The sequence below is a fragment of the Tympanuchus pallidicinctus genome, unplaced genomic scaffold (genome assembly GCF_026119805.1).
Source record: "Tympanuchus pallidicinctus isolate F22 unplaced genomic scaffold, pur_lepc_1.0 scaffold5, whole genome shotgun sequence".
NCBI lineage: Eukaryota > Metazoa > Chordata > Aves > Galliformes > Phasianidae > Tympanuchus > Tympanuchus pallidicinctus.
This window is the reverse complement of record NW_026294769.1, coordinates 13,070,668-13,090,112: the sequence shown is the minus strand read 5'-3', so window position 1 is coordinate 13,090,112 and position 19,445 is coordinate 13,070,668. Positions and strand designations below refer to the sequence as shown.

The following is a 19,445-nucleotide window of genomic DNA, read 5'->3' as shown; positions in this document are numbered from 1 at the left end:
ATCAATATTAACAGTATGCTGATCAAATGGGCTGAAATAGTGACTTGCTTTAGCTGATAGATTGATTTATCATCAAGGCCGAAGTTAAATAGTCAGAAAGATGGAGTACGGTCCCTGTCTGTACATGATGTTTTGGAAAGAGGTTGTATTGGGTGAACAATTGAATGTGACTTCCAAGTTAAAGGTTATGGTGAGGGGAAAAACAGTAACATTTTACTGAGTAGAAATGAATTAGGAACAGAGATGATAAATGGATGGACTTGTTGAGGCTAGTAACTTAACACTGCAAGTTATACTGTTCGCATTTTTTTTTAACTGAACACGTTCAAAGAGAGTGCAGAGGAAATGCGTCTGCAGACAGAATAAGGTATTGAAAGTTGAGAGAATTCTGTTGGTCAGACAATTTGGTTTATGAGAAGATTAGGATTTCATTTACGTGCTGGTAGGCTGAAAATAAGAAAAGTGAGAGTTTTTTTTTTTAATCTTGGAGACAGAGAAAAGAAGTAAGGCTTGCAGATAAAGCAAATATGACCCATACTTTACCAGTGGCATATAGTAGAATGGATTTTTTTTGTTTCAGGTTTTCTATTTCAAGCTGGTTGTATTTTTGTATATTATGTATATTTCTTTAGCTGAAGAAGTTGCTGAGCCCATTGACAGGAAAACAAGTAAACTGCAAGATACCAGGAACTAATATGATTTCATGGTATAGTTTGGTCTTTAAATTAAAAGAGTAAAACTGCTGTGGCTTCTGCCAAAATTATCTTCAAACTCATAGGAGAGGATACTCAGCCAAATAAAAACTGTAGATGTTCTATTTATGGGTTTTTGGTTAATTTATATCCTATAACCAGCCACACAGTAACTCCCCAAACAACTCAGTTTATTTGGCTTTGTTTGTTTTTAAGAATAGGTGTTACTATTTAGTAATATTGTGATCTGCTATATAGATCTCTTCTGGAAAAACAAAAACAGTCTAGATCGTTGATCAATATAGATCAACATCTGGTTGTTTGATCTAGACTTTGACTTTGTGAAGAGGATGAAAAGGGCTAAAAGATGTTTGCTGTTTAGTTAAGTCCTTAGTGGAGCAGGAGTGGAATTACTCTTCTAGCTCTTTGTGTTCCAAGCTTGTGGAATAGTAGTTTGTACCTTCTCAGTCAAGTTCACTGTTCTGAAAAATATGTGCATGTTGTAGTTCTTAAAGTATTTATTGTCTTTCAATTTACAACTCCTGTTTGTTTTGCAGGTGATTTTCCTGACCACACTGTTCTACCTATTGAGTTCTAGTGATGAGTACTACAAGCCAGTGAAGTGGGTCATAAGCCTGACACCTCTGTCTCAACCAGGTCCTTCCTCAAATATAGTTGGCCAATCTGTGGAGGAAGCAATAAGGTATGCTCCTGATCTGTTGCCCTTTCTGGATAATTCTTTAAGAAAAAAAAAGTGTTCAACTGCAAATACTTGTTACTTACAGCAGCTCATTTTTCAAAGACACGAGTTACTGATCTCCTCTTTTCAAGAATCTAGCATTGATCATTTTCCCACCTTGATTGTTAAGAGCAGTTCGATTGGATTTACCTGAAACGAAAATGTAGAGGTTGATGCTGTAGTGAATGCTAGTATTTTATTAAGCAAACTAATCCACTCATCACAGTCCAAACTCATCTGTGAGCATGGTGACAGCAGCTATGATGGTGTTAACAGCTAATATAGCTCTGTATGAGCAGACTCATACAGTAATGTAGTTGAAATAGAGGACAGTGCTCATTTTGGAGTGAGTTACTTGCAACTATTTTTAGTCTAATCTTGGGGACTAAGTACCCATGTGCAGCTGGACTGTGTGAGATTGGCTCCTGGTGTGCATTTTCCAGTTCAATTTTGTCTGTTGGGGACCCAGTTCATAATCTCCTCAAGACTTCTCCACTGTGTCTGCCAAACTACAGCAAAGTGGAAAAGTGGGGAGCATTATCCTTACCTCACTTGAAACACTATTTTGCTGTACCTGTGTAGTGCATCCACATCATTTCATGCTTAGTTATCCTTCTTACATTACTACCATTCTAAATTACTACAAACTATTACTACTACTGAAGAAATATTTTTTATGTTTTTGTATTCTGCAGGGAGTTTTTACAAGAAAGCAATTTTGACTTGGTACAGTAATACCTGTTCACCTGTTAACAGTGTGAAATTTTAACATTAGTAGCATAAATACTTTATGTAAATCCATTTTTTATATCATAGCTCCATTTTGCAAAACATTGATGGACTAGACAAAGCCAACAGTGTCTGTTTTAAGTTCTGTACAACTATCTCTTACAGTGCTATATATACAAAACATGAATAGACTTTAAACCATTGATGCATTAAACTCACTGCCTCAAGTTATGCCAGGGTAAGTTTAGGTTGGATATGAGGGAAAACTTCTTTACAGAAGGGGTTGTTAAGCACTGGAATAGGCTCCCGGGGAGGTGATGGATGTGTGTAAAAACCATTTGGATGTGGTGCTCGGGGACATGGTTTAGTGGAGGGTTGTTAGGGTTAGGGTAGTATTGTTAGGTTGTGGTTGGACTCGATGATCTTTAAGGTCTTTTCCACCCTGAGCAATTCCATGATTTTATGTACCACACAAGTGAATGTTGTTTTTTGTTACTGAAGTTAAGCTATTTCTAGGTATGCTGTGCAGTTAAAGATTAGATCATGTAAGACGCTGAACAGTGATAGTGCTTTAGCAGTTTGAAATGAAGGAGCAGCCTAGGTATGAGGACTGCTCCAAAAGCAATGCCTCCTGTTTTATTATGTTGGCCCACAATGTCAGAGGCAGATGTTGGTGATAAGGCAGTAGAGGTTGAAGATTCCCACCAATATTCCGTTATATTTTGTTGCTGTGTGACAGATGGCAGCAGAGGGGCAGTCTAGCAGAATGGCGTCCGACATGGAAGTGTATATGAAGCAAAGGTGCGTCACTGAATTCCTCATGTAGAAAAATTTGTGCCTGATGACATTCATCAACGATTGCTGAACATTGATGGAAACCATAAAGTGGACGTGAGCACAGTGAGATGGCTGGTGGAGTGTTTCAGCAGGGGTAACAGTGACATGAAAGACAAGCCGTGCTCCAGATGGCCGTGCAGATATTTATGAGCAGGCTCTTGCTCGTCACTCGCAAAAACGCACTGTGACTGTGTTGAAAAATAGTGTTTTGTAGCTGAGAATTTGCTCTAGCAAATACTGTTGCTGTGCTCTTCATCATAGTTTCCATGGAAATAAATAGGAGGCATTACTTTTGGAGAGACCTCCATGGAAAAAACAAATAATAATTCTGCCAGAGAATTATTAGCCGTTCTCTTGAGAAACTGCTGTTGAGTTTTCATTGATCATGTGGTTAACATCTCTGTTTTTCTGAAAGGTGTTGGCAGATTTATAAGCTGAAACTTCCTTGTCTCACAAATTGTTCTTTTTACTGTGTCTCTGGGTGGATGGGAACAGTGTCAAAAAATAGATTGTAACTTCCCTAGGCGAGGGTATTCTGCAAAGAATATTGTATTAAAGGGGATTTAAGGTTATGGGTCTGTTACACAGATGACCAAAGATATTTGTCAGTGCTGAGAATTGGTGGGAAGAAAAAAAAGATGTTAGAGAAGCAGAAAGAAAAAGAGCAGGAAAGAGTGTACATCAGTAATTGGTAATGTGATGGGAGGTAAGGTCTGCAGAATGTGGGATATGAAGCTACTTTTCACATGTTTTTATTTTTAAAAAACTGAGAGGGTGCTGAATCTGTGTGTTCACTAACATAGCTTGAATCAGTCTCTTGTATTTTTTCATTTGGAGTGGGTTGTGCTTGATGCCTTATAGGAGTTATTTGAAGAGCTTCTGAGAATTTCTGTTTTGATTCTTTTTTTTTTTTTTAATCTTTTTTTTTAGTTTTACCAAATTATTTTTCATAATTCTTCTGGATTAGTTTGTATTCCACTGAATACTTACTGTTATTTTCAGTATGTAGATGAAGGTTGTACCCAGCAATTTTCTGTGTTGATGCATGCAGAATTTAGAATTATAGAGCCAGATTCATCCACCAAAACTCTCAAGTCCTTTTTGCGGGACTGATTTGTTTGCCATGCAAAAAGCAGTTGCCACTGGAGGTCTGTTCTTTTGTTAGAACGTAGCAGCTATCCTTTCTTCCTTTTTAAGATTAGTTGTTGTTAGAGGTGTAAGATCCTAGTAATGGCTTGTTCAGCTCATGTAGAAAAGGCATACAAATGTGTAGGTAATGCTTGGTGGTAGATTGGGGCTGCATTTGTATTATGAATTACCAAACAATTAGCCCTTTGTAGTTGCTTTCATCATTAGGCTCTGATAACATTACACAAATGTGAATGCAGTCTCAAAATACTTGTGTGTTTGATCTGATTTAGTCAAAAGTCAGCAACTCTTCAGCTCCATCACTATCCAACAGGACATAGCACACGCACAGAGCTAGAAGTGCATGTAACTAGTACACTGTGAGGGACCAGGGATACTCCTGTAAATTCTGTTGCTTTGTGTCCTTTCCTATCTGTCTCCAATCTAAGGTTAGGGAAAAGCTGGGAGATAAGGAAATAATTTCTATAGCTTGAAGCATCGCTGAGCTTTGAGTTATTACCTAGCAAGCACCGGATCAAACCAAGATCTTTTCCATGGCAGTTTGTCTCTTTAGAGTTGCATTGCAATTTCATCTTTCTATTAAGTACCTGTAGATTTTAGAATTACTTTTCTAATTCCTTTGGTGATGAATTTGCAAAAAACAGTAATAATTGTCCAGTGACACGGATTGAACTGTGTATCATTTGGCTAAGAACAACTTTCCTGCCTATTTTGAGCCAGATGGTGAATCTGTCTGTTTCTGCCACGATGCCTTAAGCACCAAATTCCTGCTTGAGTAGTGGAAGTGGTAGAAAGACAAAAAGATGCATCTCTAAGAATTTTGCAAAAGTTGTGAAGATAGGGAAAATCTGTGAGATAAAATGCAGAAGCAGTGTTGGAGAGACTCTTAGAGGTCTCCAGTCCAGTCTCCTGCTCAAAGCAACCCTAGTCAAATCAGATTGCTTGAGGACTTGTTCAGTCCGGTTGGAACACCTTGAAGGACAGATTCTCTACATCCTCTCTGGGCACCTGTTGTGTGTTTGAGCAACCTCATGGTTACATTTTTTTCCTTTTATTTAGCTGGGAATCTTCATCTGCCATACCAGCATGGGCCTGGTGCTGCTCGTCCTTACACAACAGAGTACCTCTGAGAAGACTCAAGCTTCATCTTCTCTACGTGCTTCCAGTAGTCAGCTTTAGTCAGCAATCAGGTCCTCTCCTAAGCCTCATCATCTTCATGCTGATCAAAAGTGTTCCTTCAGCATGCCCTGTATGCCACATACCCCAGCCTTTCACCATCTGGAAAGTCCTCACGTCACATGCATCAATATATTTCCTGTACCGAGGAGACCAAAAGGAGATGCAGGAGTCCAGATGCAGAAAGTACCAAGTAAGAGAGGAGAGCGTATTTTCTGTTCTGTTTACCATTACCTGGAAATACCATTTCCTGGAAATACTGTTTCCTGGAAATTACCGTTAGGAAAGAATTCCTAATGAATCATCTTGAACAGACCTTAATGCTGCACTCTAGCACTCCGTCCTACCTGACTTGAAGTCCTCTGCTTCTCCAGAGGAACAGTTCTAAGTTTTTTCACTGATCTGCTGCTGTTCTTTCTGTGCCTGCACAGAGAGTGTGGCCTTGTTTTCAAGCATCCGCTGAGTAGCCTCGTAATCCTCAGGCTGAGTCACCCCTACCTCCAGGACCCAAGGCCTATAGTGGGGCCCTCTTGTCTCCCAAACTCAGCTGCTGAAAGGAGGCCAAGTTCACATTTGTCTGCTTTCTTGGGAATCCATGCAGAAGAGATGCTACCTCTTCATGAGAAATAGGGATGGGAAAGGAGGCTATCCTGCAGGCAAGCCTGCAAGGTGTTAATGGATAGCACAGCTAATTTGTCTGGGGACTACACACAGATGATATAGTGGTGGGCACCTGAGCCTTTTAGTGATGTTGCTGTGAGCGCACCAAAGGGAGCCCTGGCATGCTGGTATTGTGTCAGGTTGGCTGTTTTTGTTCTTCATCTGGAGATGAAGAGACTCCACAGTAGTGGTCACAGAGCTGGCTGTTGCTTGAAGGCCTCAGACTTGCTTCAGGGAGATTTAGACTGGATGTTAGGAAATACTACTTTTCTGAAAGACCGGTCAAGCACTGGAGTGGGCTGCCCAGGGAGGTGGTGGAGTCACCAAGCCTGGAGGTGTTCAAGGAACGTTTGGATTTTGTGTTGAGGGACATGGTTTAGTGAGTACTGCTGGTGATAGGTGGATGGTTGGACTGTGGATGATCTTGAAGGTCTTTTCTAACCTTGGTGATTCTCTGATTCTGTGACTCTCTTCATCTTCTTCCACATAGTCCTCTTCAAACTCCTTGGTTCCACGGATACTTCTTGTTCCCACATAAAAGTGGGCAGCCGCTACTCCAAGTCCTCTTGATTTCGACTATCATTAGCTATTGCCAGGGGCCTGGAAGCTCATGAATGTTGGACAAGCTGTAGGCATGAAGGTGATAAGAGCCCAAAACAGAAGTTGTTTGGTGGAGGTCATTGTGACAGTGACCCCTCACATATGGCAAGACATAACTGTTGGGAGTGGTGTTTTGTGGCTTGAAAGATGCCCTTTGTGTGGAAGGAGGAAGAGGGTTAGAAAGTCTGAGTGCCCCTTTCCTGAAGATAGTTTCTCTGTGTTGTTTTGCTTGACAGAGACAAAGGCTACTCCTTGGGCGCAAGGACTACCTTTGTGTCTTGTCTTTGTCTTCAAGCACCTGCTGGGTAGCCTTCTTATCTTCAGGCTGAGACACCCCTGTCTCCAGGACCCAAGGTCTATAGTGGCGTGTGAGGGAGGCTTCCTGTCACTGTTGGAGCTGCCAAAAGGAAGCCAGATTCACATCTGTCTGCCTTCTTGGGAATCCATGCAGAAGAGATGCTACCTCTTCATGAGAGACAGGGATGGGAAAGAAAGCTATCCTGCAGGCAAGCCTGCAGATGTTAATGGATGGCCCAGGTCTGGAGACTGCACGCAGATGATATAGTGGTGGGCACCTGAACCTTTTAATGATGCTTCTGTAAGCACACCAAAGGGAGCCCTGGCATGCTGGTATTGTGTCAGGTATCCGTGTTTTGGACACGGATTCACCTCTATTGCTTTTTTTATCTGGAGCTCAATCTACTTCCATTGGTTCTTCATCTGGAGGCGGATACATCTCCATGGGCTCCACAGCAGTGGTGACAACACTGGCCATTTATCAAAGGTGTGCTCTTCATCCTCCTCCTCCTCCTCCACTGTGGGCCTCCTCCATCTCTTTTGTTCCAGGAACCACTTCTCTTCATTCCCGTATAAAAGTGAGGAGTTGCTGCCCCAAGTCCTTTTCATTCCAGTCATCACTGGCAATTGCCTGTGGCCTGGAAGCTCAGTGAGTGGTGGAACAGACACAGAGTTTTTATAGGATCTGGAACAAAGGGTGGGATAGTGGTGACTACTGTGACATTATGAAGACTCTGTGATGTCCACTGTGATGGAGGGAGTGGTGCTGGGTGGCCTGAAAGATGCCCTTTGTGTGAAGAGGAGGATGGTTGGAGGGACTGAAGGCCTTTTTCCCAGGATGACTCCTTAGTGCTATTTGGCTTGCCACAGAAGAAGGCTGCCCATCAGGCACAGGGACAGCCCTCCTCCTCTGCTGCTGTGCTCTGTCCTTGATCCCCCTCCTCATCCCATGTTTGGGATGCATGTACCACAAGATGGTAGCAGCAGTGTTTCTGGAATGTCTGCCATTACCCTGCTGCCACTGACCCAGCTCTCTGCAAGTGTCGCAGCTCCTTCTATTTGGCAGAAGCTAGAGGATGAAGCACCCAGGTGACCCATGAGCAGGAGACAGAGGCACAGCTGGTCTGTGCAAGCTCTTCCAGCGGTCTGTAAAGGTGCTGCTGAGCCCTTTTTTGCTGTCCCCTTCTCCTGCCTATCTCCTTGGAGCGTGAAAGTGCCATGCCTTGTGTCCTGAGCCCTGAGGGAGAGGGGAGGGGTGGACCTTCCCTGGGCTGCTGTGCACCGTTTCTGTTGGCAGCACTTCCAGTCAGAGTTAGGAACATGAGGAACATGATTTACTTTAGGAATGTGAGACCCAATAAGACTGGTTTATTGGATTTAGATATTTTTGTTTTCAGTGTTTGACAGTGAATTGTGTTGAGGCTTAGAGGAAATAACCTGCCCATAACATATTGTGAGATTTACTTTCCTCAAAAAGCTTCTGTAAAATTAAGTTAGTTTGTAAGTCACCCAGCTCCCATGTAAGCAGGAAAATTATGTCCTTCAAACTTCAACCCTGAAAGAAGGAGGTGGTGCTTCTGTCTGGACTTTATTTTAAAGTAGCAACTCTCCAATTTACAGGTCTCCTAAGTAGTAGCATGCACACCTTTGCCTGAACCATTTTCCTTTCCCTGAGCAGCATGTCGTTCTCTTCCTGAATGCACCATACCCTTCTTCCCTGAAGCTCCCATTCTGCTTGCTCTGGTGGAGATATTGCACATTACTAAGTTGCATGTTGTCACGGCCTCAGTGCAATTTAGTGTGTGCGATACTTTCACATGAGTGCATGCACACGGGTATGGCTGTAGCTTAAAGTTTCTGCAGCTTTCAATTTTGGTGGGGCCTAAATTACATCGTAAAATGATCTAAAACCCAGATCAGTATTTTGAGTGATGTCTTGAAATACTTGTTTGTAGAATTTTGGTTTGTACTACTAGGAAGATGAGCACTGTTTTCAATTTGAGAAGGGTTATCATTATTTGCTTCATTTTCTTCATCTGTCATGTACGCTTCAAATTTGATCAGATTTTTTCATGGACTCAATAAATTTTCTTAAAATCTCAGGCATTTCTAAAGAAGGAAGTATTTCAGTCCGGAAGTAATCACATTCTTAATTGAAATTTGCCAAAAAGCCAAAGGGAGATTTGATATGAAGATAACCTGTGTACCTGGATAGCTGAAATAGAAGCTTAAAACCATTAAGACTCTATTTCTTAACATCTAGAGTGGTCAGAAGTGAGGAGAAAAAGAAAAGTAACTGTTTAAAAGTACCTGGCTTATTTATTGTGGCATCAAAGCAGTAATGATGAAGAAAATGAAATGGTGATACAATTCCCACAGAAAACAATAATCTTCCAGCATGTTATGCTAATGCTTAGAAAAGCTAAAATATCTTTATTTTATTGCAACATTAATAATGTCTTTCGGAGTAATTTTTCAAAGCCAACTGTTAACTGATTATGTTTTGACTGAATTTCTGCATGCGTTCTGTGTTTCTTAGTAACAGGAGTATCTCTTGCAAAAATCTGTTTTGTCATTAAAAGGATCCTACTGAAATAAGCTCTACTTAGTGTGTGTCAAGGGATGAGAATAGATCTAAAAATGATTCTGCTTTAACTAAATGATTTCCTTGTCTAAAACTGTGGGAGTAACAGATTTCTCAAAAAATTGATGGAGGAAAGGAAACCAATTGAGTTACTGGGGGGGGGGAAAGAGTGATATTATCTTTAAATCCAGAAGAGATGCTGTTCTGTTTCTGTATGTTTGTAGAACAAGCTGACAGTAATTGTAATCTGATTATCCTACTAGGATAGATAGCAGTTTTTATCTGCTGAGAGTTTTGACTCACTTATACCACAATTTTGAATACTCTTAAATATTGTCCTATAAGGAAGAAATAAAAAGAAATTACATGTCTTTTCTTGTATTTCCTTTTTATGTGTTCCTAATACTTGTTCTCATTAAGTACAGCTGTCTGTTATTTTACATACACACGATTTTAAATAATTATTCAAGGAAAAACACAAAGAAAAAAATAAAGGAATCGTTTTGCTCCTGCTTAACTGTTACTTGTTTTACTTCCAAAAACACATCCAAAACTGTAAAAAAATTATTTTACACACATAATTTGGGTCGAACGCATCACATAATCGGTAGAAATTTTACAGTGTTTTAGGCTTAATTCATGAGATGATGTAGATGTACAGTCTGATACTAAAAGCAGTTCTTTTTTCTAGACTGGGCAGATAGCAATACTGTATTTTCAAGCACGTTGGCTAGATATTGAAGAGCTTCCTTTTTTGTATTGGGCAGTGTCATCATTCTGACATTTGCTTCTTCCATTTTCCAGATGGTGTATTCTGAATGCTCCAAAACATATTTATTTTAATGTGTTTCTGTAGTTTGTGGTTCTGTGACTGTCTGGTCTATTTAAGTCTGAGGATATCTGTAAACAAGCAGAGGGAATCTGTTACTGTGTGTGTATGTGTGTGTTTAAACTCTTGCATTTGCACACAACCTTTAAGAATAATGTAACTGCATAGCATCTTAGATATTAATCCTTTAATTTTGTCTTGCACAAAGTAATCAGATTTTAACTATACAGTTATACATGCACACTGCTTTTTTTCCACACCAGGAATTAAAAACAAACAAACAAAAAAAAACAGATTACTTGCGTGTTGTAACTTTTATTAGACATCTCTAGGAGTGAAGTGCTACTATGATAATAATTTTTTTAGTGTAACGTACTGCAAGTTTCCGTGCTCGCATATTTAATAGTTCTTTATCTCTGTATTTAAGGCTGCAGTATGTATTATTGTAACCTAGGACAGATTTCTGCTGTTTAACTTAAAAATTCATTGTAATACAAGAAGAAAGCATTAAAACTGCTGTATATCGTCAGGATTTCCTGACACTTTTTAACATTAACTTTTGCCTTTCTGCTTTATTGTCATTTTAGGTTGAATTACTAGGTTTATCTATTATTTATTCTCTACATAAGCAGTCAGAATACTTGCTTTGATGCTTATGATTCAGAAGTTTATAATGGTGGTAATCAGAGCAGACTAGAAGGAAGTGTCTTAATATAAGACTGGAGCTGATCTTGATCTTTTTATACTGAGTCCAGTCAGCCATTTCTCTCATGCATTAAACTTCTGAAGCTAAAAGAGGTGTCTAAAATGATTAAATTCTTTCAAGTTGTGGGGTGAGTAATCAATGTGCAGTGCCAGCGAGTGCTAACTGCTAAGAAAGGCTTGAGTAAGGTTAAAGGAAGCCTGTGCAGGTAAGCAATTAATGAGGGCCACTGGAAATGAGAAAGTACTTGGAAAAAACTGAAGTTCTATCTAAATGGACAAAACTCTAGCAGATGGAAATGGAATCGTTAAGGTTGGAAAATACCTCTTAAGTTCATCTCATCCAGCCACCAATCCATCCCTACCCTGTCCCTCTGTGCCACATCCAACGATTCTCGAACACCTCCAGGGATGGTGACTCCACCACCTTCCTGGGCAGCCTGTGTCACTGCCTCACCATGCTTTCTGAGGAGAAATTGTTCCTAATAGCCAACCTGAACCTCCCGTGGCACAACTCTGAGGCTGTTACCTCTCATCCTGACTGTTACCTGGGAGAAGAGACTGACCCTCACCTCTATACAACCCCCTTTCAGGCCATTCTAGAGAGTGATGAGGTCTCCCCTGCGCCTCCTCTTCTCCAAATAAGCCAAAAAAATGGTGGGGTGTGGGAAAAGAGTTTGATTAATTTGCTCAAAGCTCCCCCAAATGCCACTGAAACAAAATTCCATTTTTTGCATGCATCAAGACTTGGAAGTGTTCAGAGGGCCTAGGGCTGGTGAGGGGTAGGCAAGGAGTACACAGCGGTAACAAGATTTATGTGGGCTTTTGTTGAATGATGCTGCATTGTTCTTTATTGTGAAGATAAGAGGAGAAAGTCACCTTGTAAAACCATTCTTAGATGGGAACAGCAGAAGAGTCTCTCAGAAATCAGAATGGTTGTAGATGGTGTTGTGACAGGAGTGTACAAAGTGAGCAGTAGCAAATTGCTAAGAATGTATGATATACAGCGCAGAAGGCTGAAAGACAGAATTAAAAAGGGGAACTGAAGAAGTACAGACAGAATTCAGTGCCGCCAGGATTGTTGTGGTTTAACCCCAGCAGGTGGCTCAGTAGCACACAGCTCTATGCTCAGCCCCTCCCTGGAGGTGGGGAGAAAGTAGGAAAGGTAAACCTGTGAGAATTCCTGGGCTGAGATGACAGTGTTCAGGGTGAAGTGGAAGCTTCATGCTCAAGCAAAGCAGAACAAGGAATTCCCTTGATACTTCCCATCCAGCGGCCCAAGTCCTAAGCTGAAGGACCTATGCTTTGTTCAGGACTGTATGTCTTTATCTGATTAGTGGGATGTCTAGAACCCCCTATATTAGATTCAGTTCCTCTCCTTTTTTGTTTTTATGTTGCATCATTCCTACAGAGAAATTTATTTCAACAGCAGAGTTGTTAAAATCATCTCGTAGAGTTGTCTATGAAAATCATTTGCACATTTATATTGCTCCAGAGATGAAACTCTGTCAAAAACTCACTTACTGCCACTTCTGCTTTATTCGCAGCTGGAGTCTATCTAGCCACTTGTTTTCATGTGTAATTTGAAGCTGAAAAATAATGAGGATTTTTTTTGTCTCCCTAAGAGAGCAGAACCCTTAAACAGATTAAAAAAAAATGGGCTTAAGAGTATTTTGTGAAAAGACTTTTCAGTCCTGGCACTCAAGAATGAATTTGACTTTTTCTAATAATATTCTTTACTTGGGGTATTCTAATCACTGTAAACCATTTTATGGCTTGCCTTATGTTTTGTTAGTTATTTAGAGAAACTCTAATTCTTGCAAACATTTTTCTTAAGCAAATGCCACTTCTGTCCAACTTTTAGTCCCTTACAATAGTAACTAGCATAACTGTCTTCTGAAGTTACCAAATTCTTTCTGTAACCTTTTTAGAAAGTCTGATTTTCATCGTTTCAACCCATGCATTCTTCTTTCCTACAATGCTCTGGGAAGATGGAGAAAAGGGAATTCAGAGGTCAAAACTGTGAATGCTCTGAGTTGAGACTTGAGGCATGCACTGCATCCCAGGAGCCTTCATCTTGTTTCCTTCAAACTGGGATTATTGCAGCAGAAGTTTGAAAAGTTTGGAGATCTTCATATGGGAGCCAGTTCACATGTAACTAATGGAGAACAGACCTTACGTGTAGGCTCTGTCAAGTGCACCTGGATTCACCTGTGTATTTTAGGAGACCAGCGTACATGTAGTGTAAACTGCAGTAGAAGCAAAGGGAAAGCTGTAGACTTTTTACAATAAATCAGTAAAAATGAACGACCAAAATTCTCTGAGAACTTCTACGCCTGCCCCCCTCCAAACCCATACATTGGTCTCGCTTTTCCTTGTGAAATTTAAAAGCAGCTCCTTAGTTTTTCGGTGAAATAAAGTTTAGGCCAATTATGCAGAAACATCTGACAACTTGACAGAAGTTAATTCATTTATAATCTCAATAATGTGAAGCGTGACTCATGTTCCTCTGATTTTTTTTTTTTCCCCCCAGTTTTACCTACTTTTCAGAACTCTATAAAAACACGTATGTCTAAGTGTGCCTTACACTAAGTTGCCTGAAGTGCTTATAAAGTAGGTGTTGGCAGATGATAACTCTTGTAGCTGGAGCGGCTCATCCAAATACAGTACCTGTATGAGATGTGAACTGTAATTGGATTTTCTGATTTCTGAAACGTAGAGTTATTTTTATGTATGAAAGGAATCTGTGTGTATACCCAAAGGTGCTAAGAACCAAAATTCATTTATTTACTGTCCTAGTTTCATCAGGAAGTTACTCTTTGTACAAATGGTAATAAATTCATTCAGTGTTTGGCACTCGCGTGCCACAGGTATCCCAGATGCAAAGTAGTGAAAATGCGCTGTTTGTAAACGTTCTGTTCTGTGTTCTAAGCTGCCAAATGAATGTGAATTTCTAGAGTCTTCAAAATGCAATTCTTAGTGTTCCTGATAGCAGTAAAAAACATGAGTCTTGAAGAGACTTTGGAGTTCCCCCGAGCCACAGGGTTGGATCCACTTTTTTTCTGCCATTGAGGGAGGAGGCAGGCATAAAGAAATAGAGAAGGAGAATGAAATCAAATGCAGACTCCTCTCACTTTGCACTTCACCGCTGGCACCTCACAGGTCTTCTGCACTGAGTGATGCCTTCTCCTTTTAGCTTATTAGTTTGATGCAAGGATCTGGAGAGATGCCATACTGTACTATCTGGAGAGATACATACTATGGCCTTTTAGAGATAAATACTTCTTGCCAGCCATGAGCATGCATTGCAGACCTGCTGTGACATTATATGGGCATGTGGATTTGTGCCTCGTATCACAGCAGCTAGCACCTTACTCTAACTTGGTATTGAAAGCTCAGAGGTGGACAGCCCTGACTTACGCGTGAAGAAGTTTAAATCAACATCTAACCGAAGCGTTTCTTTTTCTAGTTCAGATATCCTCCTTCTTGTCCAACCCACAGTGGGGAAGAAGCAGCATTTACTTCATCATTGCAGCTGTCTTTGGTATCTTTTGTCCTTTCCTCAGATTTTCCTCTCTGGTGATATCTTTGCTCAGAGATCACCTGTTCTGGACTGCCCATCATTCTTTCTGCTTTTCACCATAGATTGCAACCATGCATTTTTCTTGAAGCATTAGTAAATCAGTCTGGACAGCAGTCTCAGAGCTGATGCCTGGACATTGCTAAGTAAAATTGGTACTAGAGATGTGTCTCATAGACAATCCTAGTGTATGTGCAGGTCATACAGTGTTTCCTATTTTTGCATTAATGTGATATTGACTTGCTTGTAATCTATTGCAATCATTAGCTCTGGTGATACAGATACATACATATGTGATATATACATAGAGCTACTGGTGATTCCATTTACTGCACTCTTTTTTTATTTTTGCTGCTGAAATATGCTATTTTTTTTCATTGTTTCAACTGCATTTTTTTTTAAGGTGACCTTTTCAGGTCCACTTTGATTTGTGATCTGTGCCCATAAATTACCACAGCTCCTCCCATCTTTGCAGAATGGTTTACAAACTTCAGTAACTAATGAAGGTTGCAGAATGACATTAGGTTCAGCCACAGCTGTTGTCTGGAATTAACTTTTCAGTTATTTTGCTGCTGCTGCATCTGTGGGTTGTGGATTTACAATGTAAAGTTTTCCTACAAACCGCATGATTACGTCAGCAGAAAACATGTCTGAACTGGAATTTAGACTTGAATAAAATCTATCTGAAGATAAAAATGAAGCTTGCCTGAACTGAAAAGTTCAGAAAAAGTGCCTGGATGGAAAGGCAGAATTAGTTTTAGTCTTGGATTGCTTTTGGATAGTTCTGCAGCTGTTCCTTGACATGGTTAAATTCACAGCAGTTATTTTGGGCCATTGGGATAATTTTCCTGTTTATTTATTTATTTGTAATTAGAATAATAAGAGACTGCCCACTCTTTTTTCTGAGGTCTCTGGAGGAAAACCTAAAGTGACTGCTTGTTTCAAGGTATTTCAGATATCTGTCAGGGCTTTGCATTGCATCCTGTATGGTGAAATGTATTTTAGAGCCATGCTCATAGAAGTTAAGGCCTTGTTTCTTCTTCTACCTTACAGGAAATGTTTTTACAGGCAAAACAAGGAGATACTTCAAGGGCAGCCTTAAAGCATATTTAATAACTGAAATGTATTTGTGCCACAACTCCCATTTGAAAGGAAAAAGATTTACTTGAGGATTTAATTATAGTGTGCTGATATCTGAGTTCTCATCAGTGCTATTAAATATTTAGATTTAATATTTTCTTCTGACAATACACATTTTTCTGGCTTTGTTGTTTTGTTTTGGTGGTTTTTTTTTTTCTCTGTCTTTTTTTTTTTTTCTTTTTGGTTGCTTGATTTGCTTTTGGAAGAATGTGGAAAACTGTGTTAAAAAAATACACTTTTGTATCACCAATGAGGGGTTTCAGTGATGGTGAGGTAACCAGCCTTCTTTGTATCGGGCAGGTGTTTCTGTGGGACAGACCTAAGATTTAAGAGATCGACAGGGCTGTGGAGGTTGGCTGGACAAAAGCGTAAGGGAACAAATGTATCCTTACTGCAGCCAGAAGAGTTTTTGCTGCAGTCTCCTGATCAGTGCAGCTCAGCTTGCACTTCATTGCACCAGCTACCTTGCGTTTTCCATTGCCAAAAGCTCCATTGAAACTGTTCATCTTTTGAGCTCTTACAATCCAGCCATTTTTGGATAGCCTCTGAAGGAGCATAAATGTCACAGAAAACATAGACAAATCAGACTTTTGAGCAGCTGAAGTGTGAGTTCTTAGTGCAAATTCACATTGAGCATTCTTTCTGTGGTTTTGGGTTTTGGGATCCTTCTCTCCTTCTTGATAGTTCTTACTACACCAGAAGCTTGCTTCATGTATGACTAAAATGCGCAGAAGTATTTCACTAGTCAAAACGTGCAGATTATATGTGCATATAGGTGTGTCACTTCCCATTGTGATGTTATTGAAGCTTTTTCAATCTGTGAGGTATTCTGTCTGTCTTTGCTGAGGCCTCACAAATGCGTAAGCACTTCTTCTCTATCATCTTCAAGTATTGGGTCTGTTATTTCAAGTAATTGCTAAGGCTTTCTTTTTCTTTTCCCACCTTTGTTTTTTTTGCTGGGAAAATGGCTGGCAGCAGCTGTTTCTTGTTAGTCTATCAAGAGAATCTCACATTCTAAGACCATGTGGATTTGTAGGGCTTGTTATGCACTCCTAAATTCCAGTGGATGAATTTTAAACAAGGTAATTTGGTTCAGCATTCACTTGGGAATCTATGCATGCTTTTAGGTGGGAAAGAGTTGCAAAAAATTATGCACTGTTCCTGGGGCTGATAATGAGAATACAGCCCAAAGATGCCAATGTTGGAATTCTTGCTGATGGCTAAAAAAGAAGATTCTTTTTGGTAGTTGGGAAGCAGAGAAGTTTTATCAGTTCAACAGAGGATTGAAATTGTGTTCTTAGGGGTGGTTGTTTCCAGGAGGGGCTGTTTCCCAGGCAGACTGTTATTGCTCAAGGTGCAGTGACAATCTTCTAGCTTATGATCTGACTTCATCACTTCTGTTGTGTTAAATGTAAGATGGGAACTTAACATCAGCCAACTACATTTATGGCTGCTAGGAGGGATGTGTGCGACACCTCTAGGGTAGTGATGTCCTGTTGGATGCTCCAACAGAGGGGTTTAAGGCCAGGTTGGATGCAGCCCTGGGCAGCCTGGTCTAGTATTTGATATGGAGATTGGTGGCCCTGCCTGCAGCAGGGGGGTTGGAGATTCATGATCTTTGAGCTCCCTTCCAACTCAAGCCATTCTGTGATTCTGTGTAACTTTTATGACTTCTTTGAGGGAAGGAACTTAGAGATAACAGAGGGACTTTAGTTACTTAGATCCAAGCTGGAATAGTGTTTTCAAGAGAGGCAGCGTCTTTCTCAATAGGATTGAAAAATGAGCATAATACAATGGTGAGATATTTGAGTTTTCAGTTACGGAATATTTCACTTTAGTGAATGTGCCAGTGCTGTAAAAATGACACAGCACTGAGCTGCCTGCTTGCTGTCTCATGAAGCTATGCTGACACTTAACAGAGGAATACTTCATTTTGTGGCCAGCAAGTTGGATGTAAGTTCACCAGGAGTTAATTACATCGGAAGGCTTTTTATTCTCAGTAGTGTGACATAATAAGCGGCCTAAAATCTAGGAATATAAAGATGCTGAGGCTCAAGACCAGTAATAAATGCCAAGTGCTCGGTTATTTCCATGTAGAAAACTGTGTATATGAGTAAGAAAGTGAGAGCTTAGTCAGCCTGTATCACTTCTGGATCCTTTGTTTTATTCCAATGAGAGTGAGCGAGTATAGAAATACAAGAAGATAAAGAAAATGAATTGAGAGATAGAAATGGAAAAGGACAAAGAAAAAGTAGCTCATAAATAGAACTGTACTGTTTCTCATAGATAAAAGATTACTTTTTCCAGAGAATGTGCTCTGATTCCTGAGCAACTTTTTTCAAGGAATTTATCCAAGGAACCAAGGCTGTGTAGTAAAAAAAACCGTCTGGTATGTTGTTTTTTTGTTTGTTTATTTTCTCCTGCAGATGACATGATTGATAAATATGATGAATGTTTGTCCTTTTCATAGGACAGACCAAAGGTACACATTTTGAGTTGTGTGATTTATGGCACTGATGGCTTTGCAGTTTATCAGAGCGCCTTATAGTTAAAGATGCACGTAAAGATACCTTCACTGTTCCCAGAATGGTACTGCCAATAAGAGTTAACAGAGTTTCTGTGATTGTTTTAGAGGTGTATTTGATGCTTCCCTCAAAATGGCTGGGTTCTATGGACTCTACACTTGGCTGACTCACACAATATTTGGGATTAACATAGTCTTCATACCATCTGGTAAGAATTTGAACAATTGTAATCTATTTATACATAGCATTATATAACTTTATTGTACAAGAGCAGTAGGATTAAATGTTGCTGACAGGATTAGTCCTGAGGTTATTTTTAGTGAACGTTCTATCAGAAACTGGCAACTATCAGCATTGGAGTTGTGTATGCAACCGTAATGTTATTGATTTGTGCAAATGTCTCTGTAGTTTCTGACTACAGAATTGGGTTGGTTTTTATTTTTTGCTTTTCTTAACCATGACAGCCGAGTCAGTGGACTCAGTATATGATCTGAACTTAGTGAGTAGCTGCTCCGAATTTTTATCTTTATTATACCCATTCAGTATGTAACTTCATTTTTATTTCCTGTTTATTATTCAAACAGATGTAGGAAGTACTGTGACAAGTTTAATACTTTCGTGTGGTATGTAGGGATTCTGTAGAGCTCCTGATCATTAACTGATTCCTCCAAGTTTGAATTAAACTACCACAGATCAAATTAATCAGTCGCTGATTGCTGTCTTATCTCTTAGCCATACTTTTTTCTGTCTTCATAGCATAGCCCCAGAAAAATGTTTTACTTCTGTTTCTTTTACTGGTTGTAATTTTTTTCCATTCTGTTTAATCCGGATCTTTCCATAATTTATATGTGCTATGTTTCTGGGATACCTAAACAGAACAAGTTCTGGTATCATGGAAATGCTCAGTAGAGGCATGCTTTCTGTTCTCAGTGCTGTTTCCTGACAGCATTACCAGCCTCTGGTTTTACCAGCCTCCACAAATTTTAGCTATGAAAGTGGCTGCACAGTTTCCACTGAAAAATCTCTCTGTTCCTGTTTTCCCTCTATTCCTCTAAAAAAACCCAAGCAGCAAGCCACTTGCACCTTCATGTACAGAGCAACAGAAAGGGGACCTGCAAACAAAAAACAAAACAAGAAATGCAGCCAATAGCTGTACCACAAATTCCAGCTTCCCTAAAGATATTGGCTGGTGTTAGACATACTTAC

At 39.9% G+C, this 19,445-nt stretch overlaps 1 protein-coding gene across 3 annotated transcripts in view; it reads left to right on the top strand.

The window, feature by feature from the left end:
- TMEM245 (transmembrane protein 245) overlaps positions 1-19,445 on the top strand; it is a 73,899-nt gene that overhangs the window by 43,422 nt on the left and 11,032 nt on the right. For 2 of the 3 annotated variants that reach the window (XM_052704236.1, XM_052704237.1), the window contains 2 exons: positions 1,250-1,395; positions 18,347-18,447. In XM_052704236.1, the coding sequence (XP_052560196.1) occupies positions 1,250-1,395; positions 18,347-18,447 (247 nt within the window). Of the gene's footprint in view, positions 1-1,249; positions 1,396-5,205; positions 6,129-18,346; positions 18,448-19,445 lie in introns of those variants that run through there. The other variant, XM_052704238.1, reaches the window with a different exon arrangement.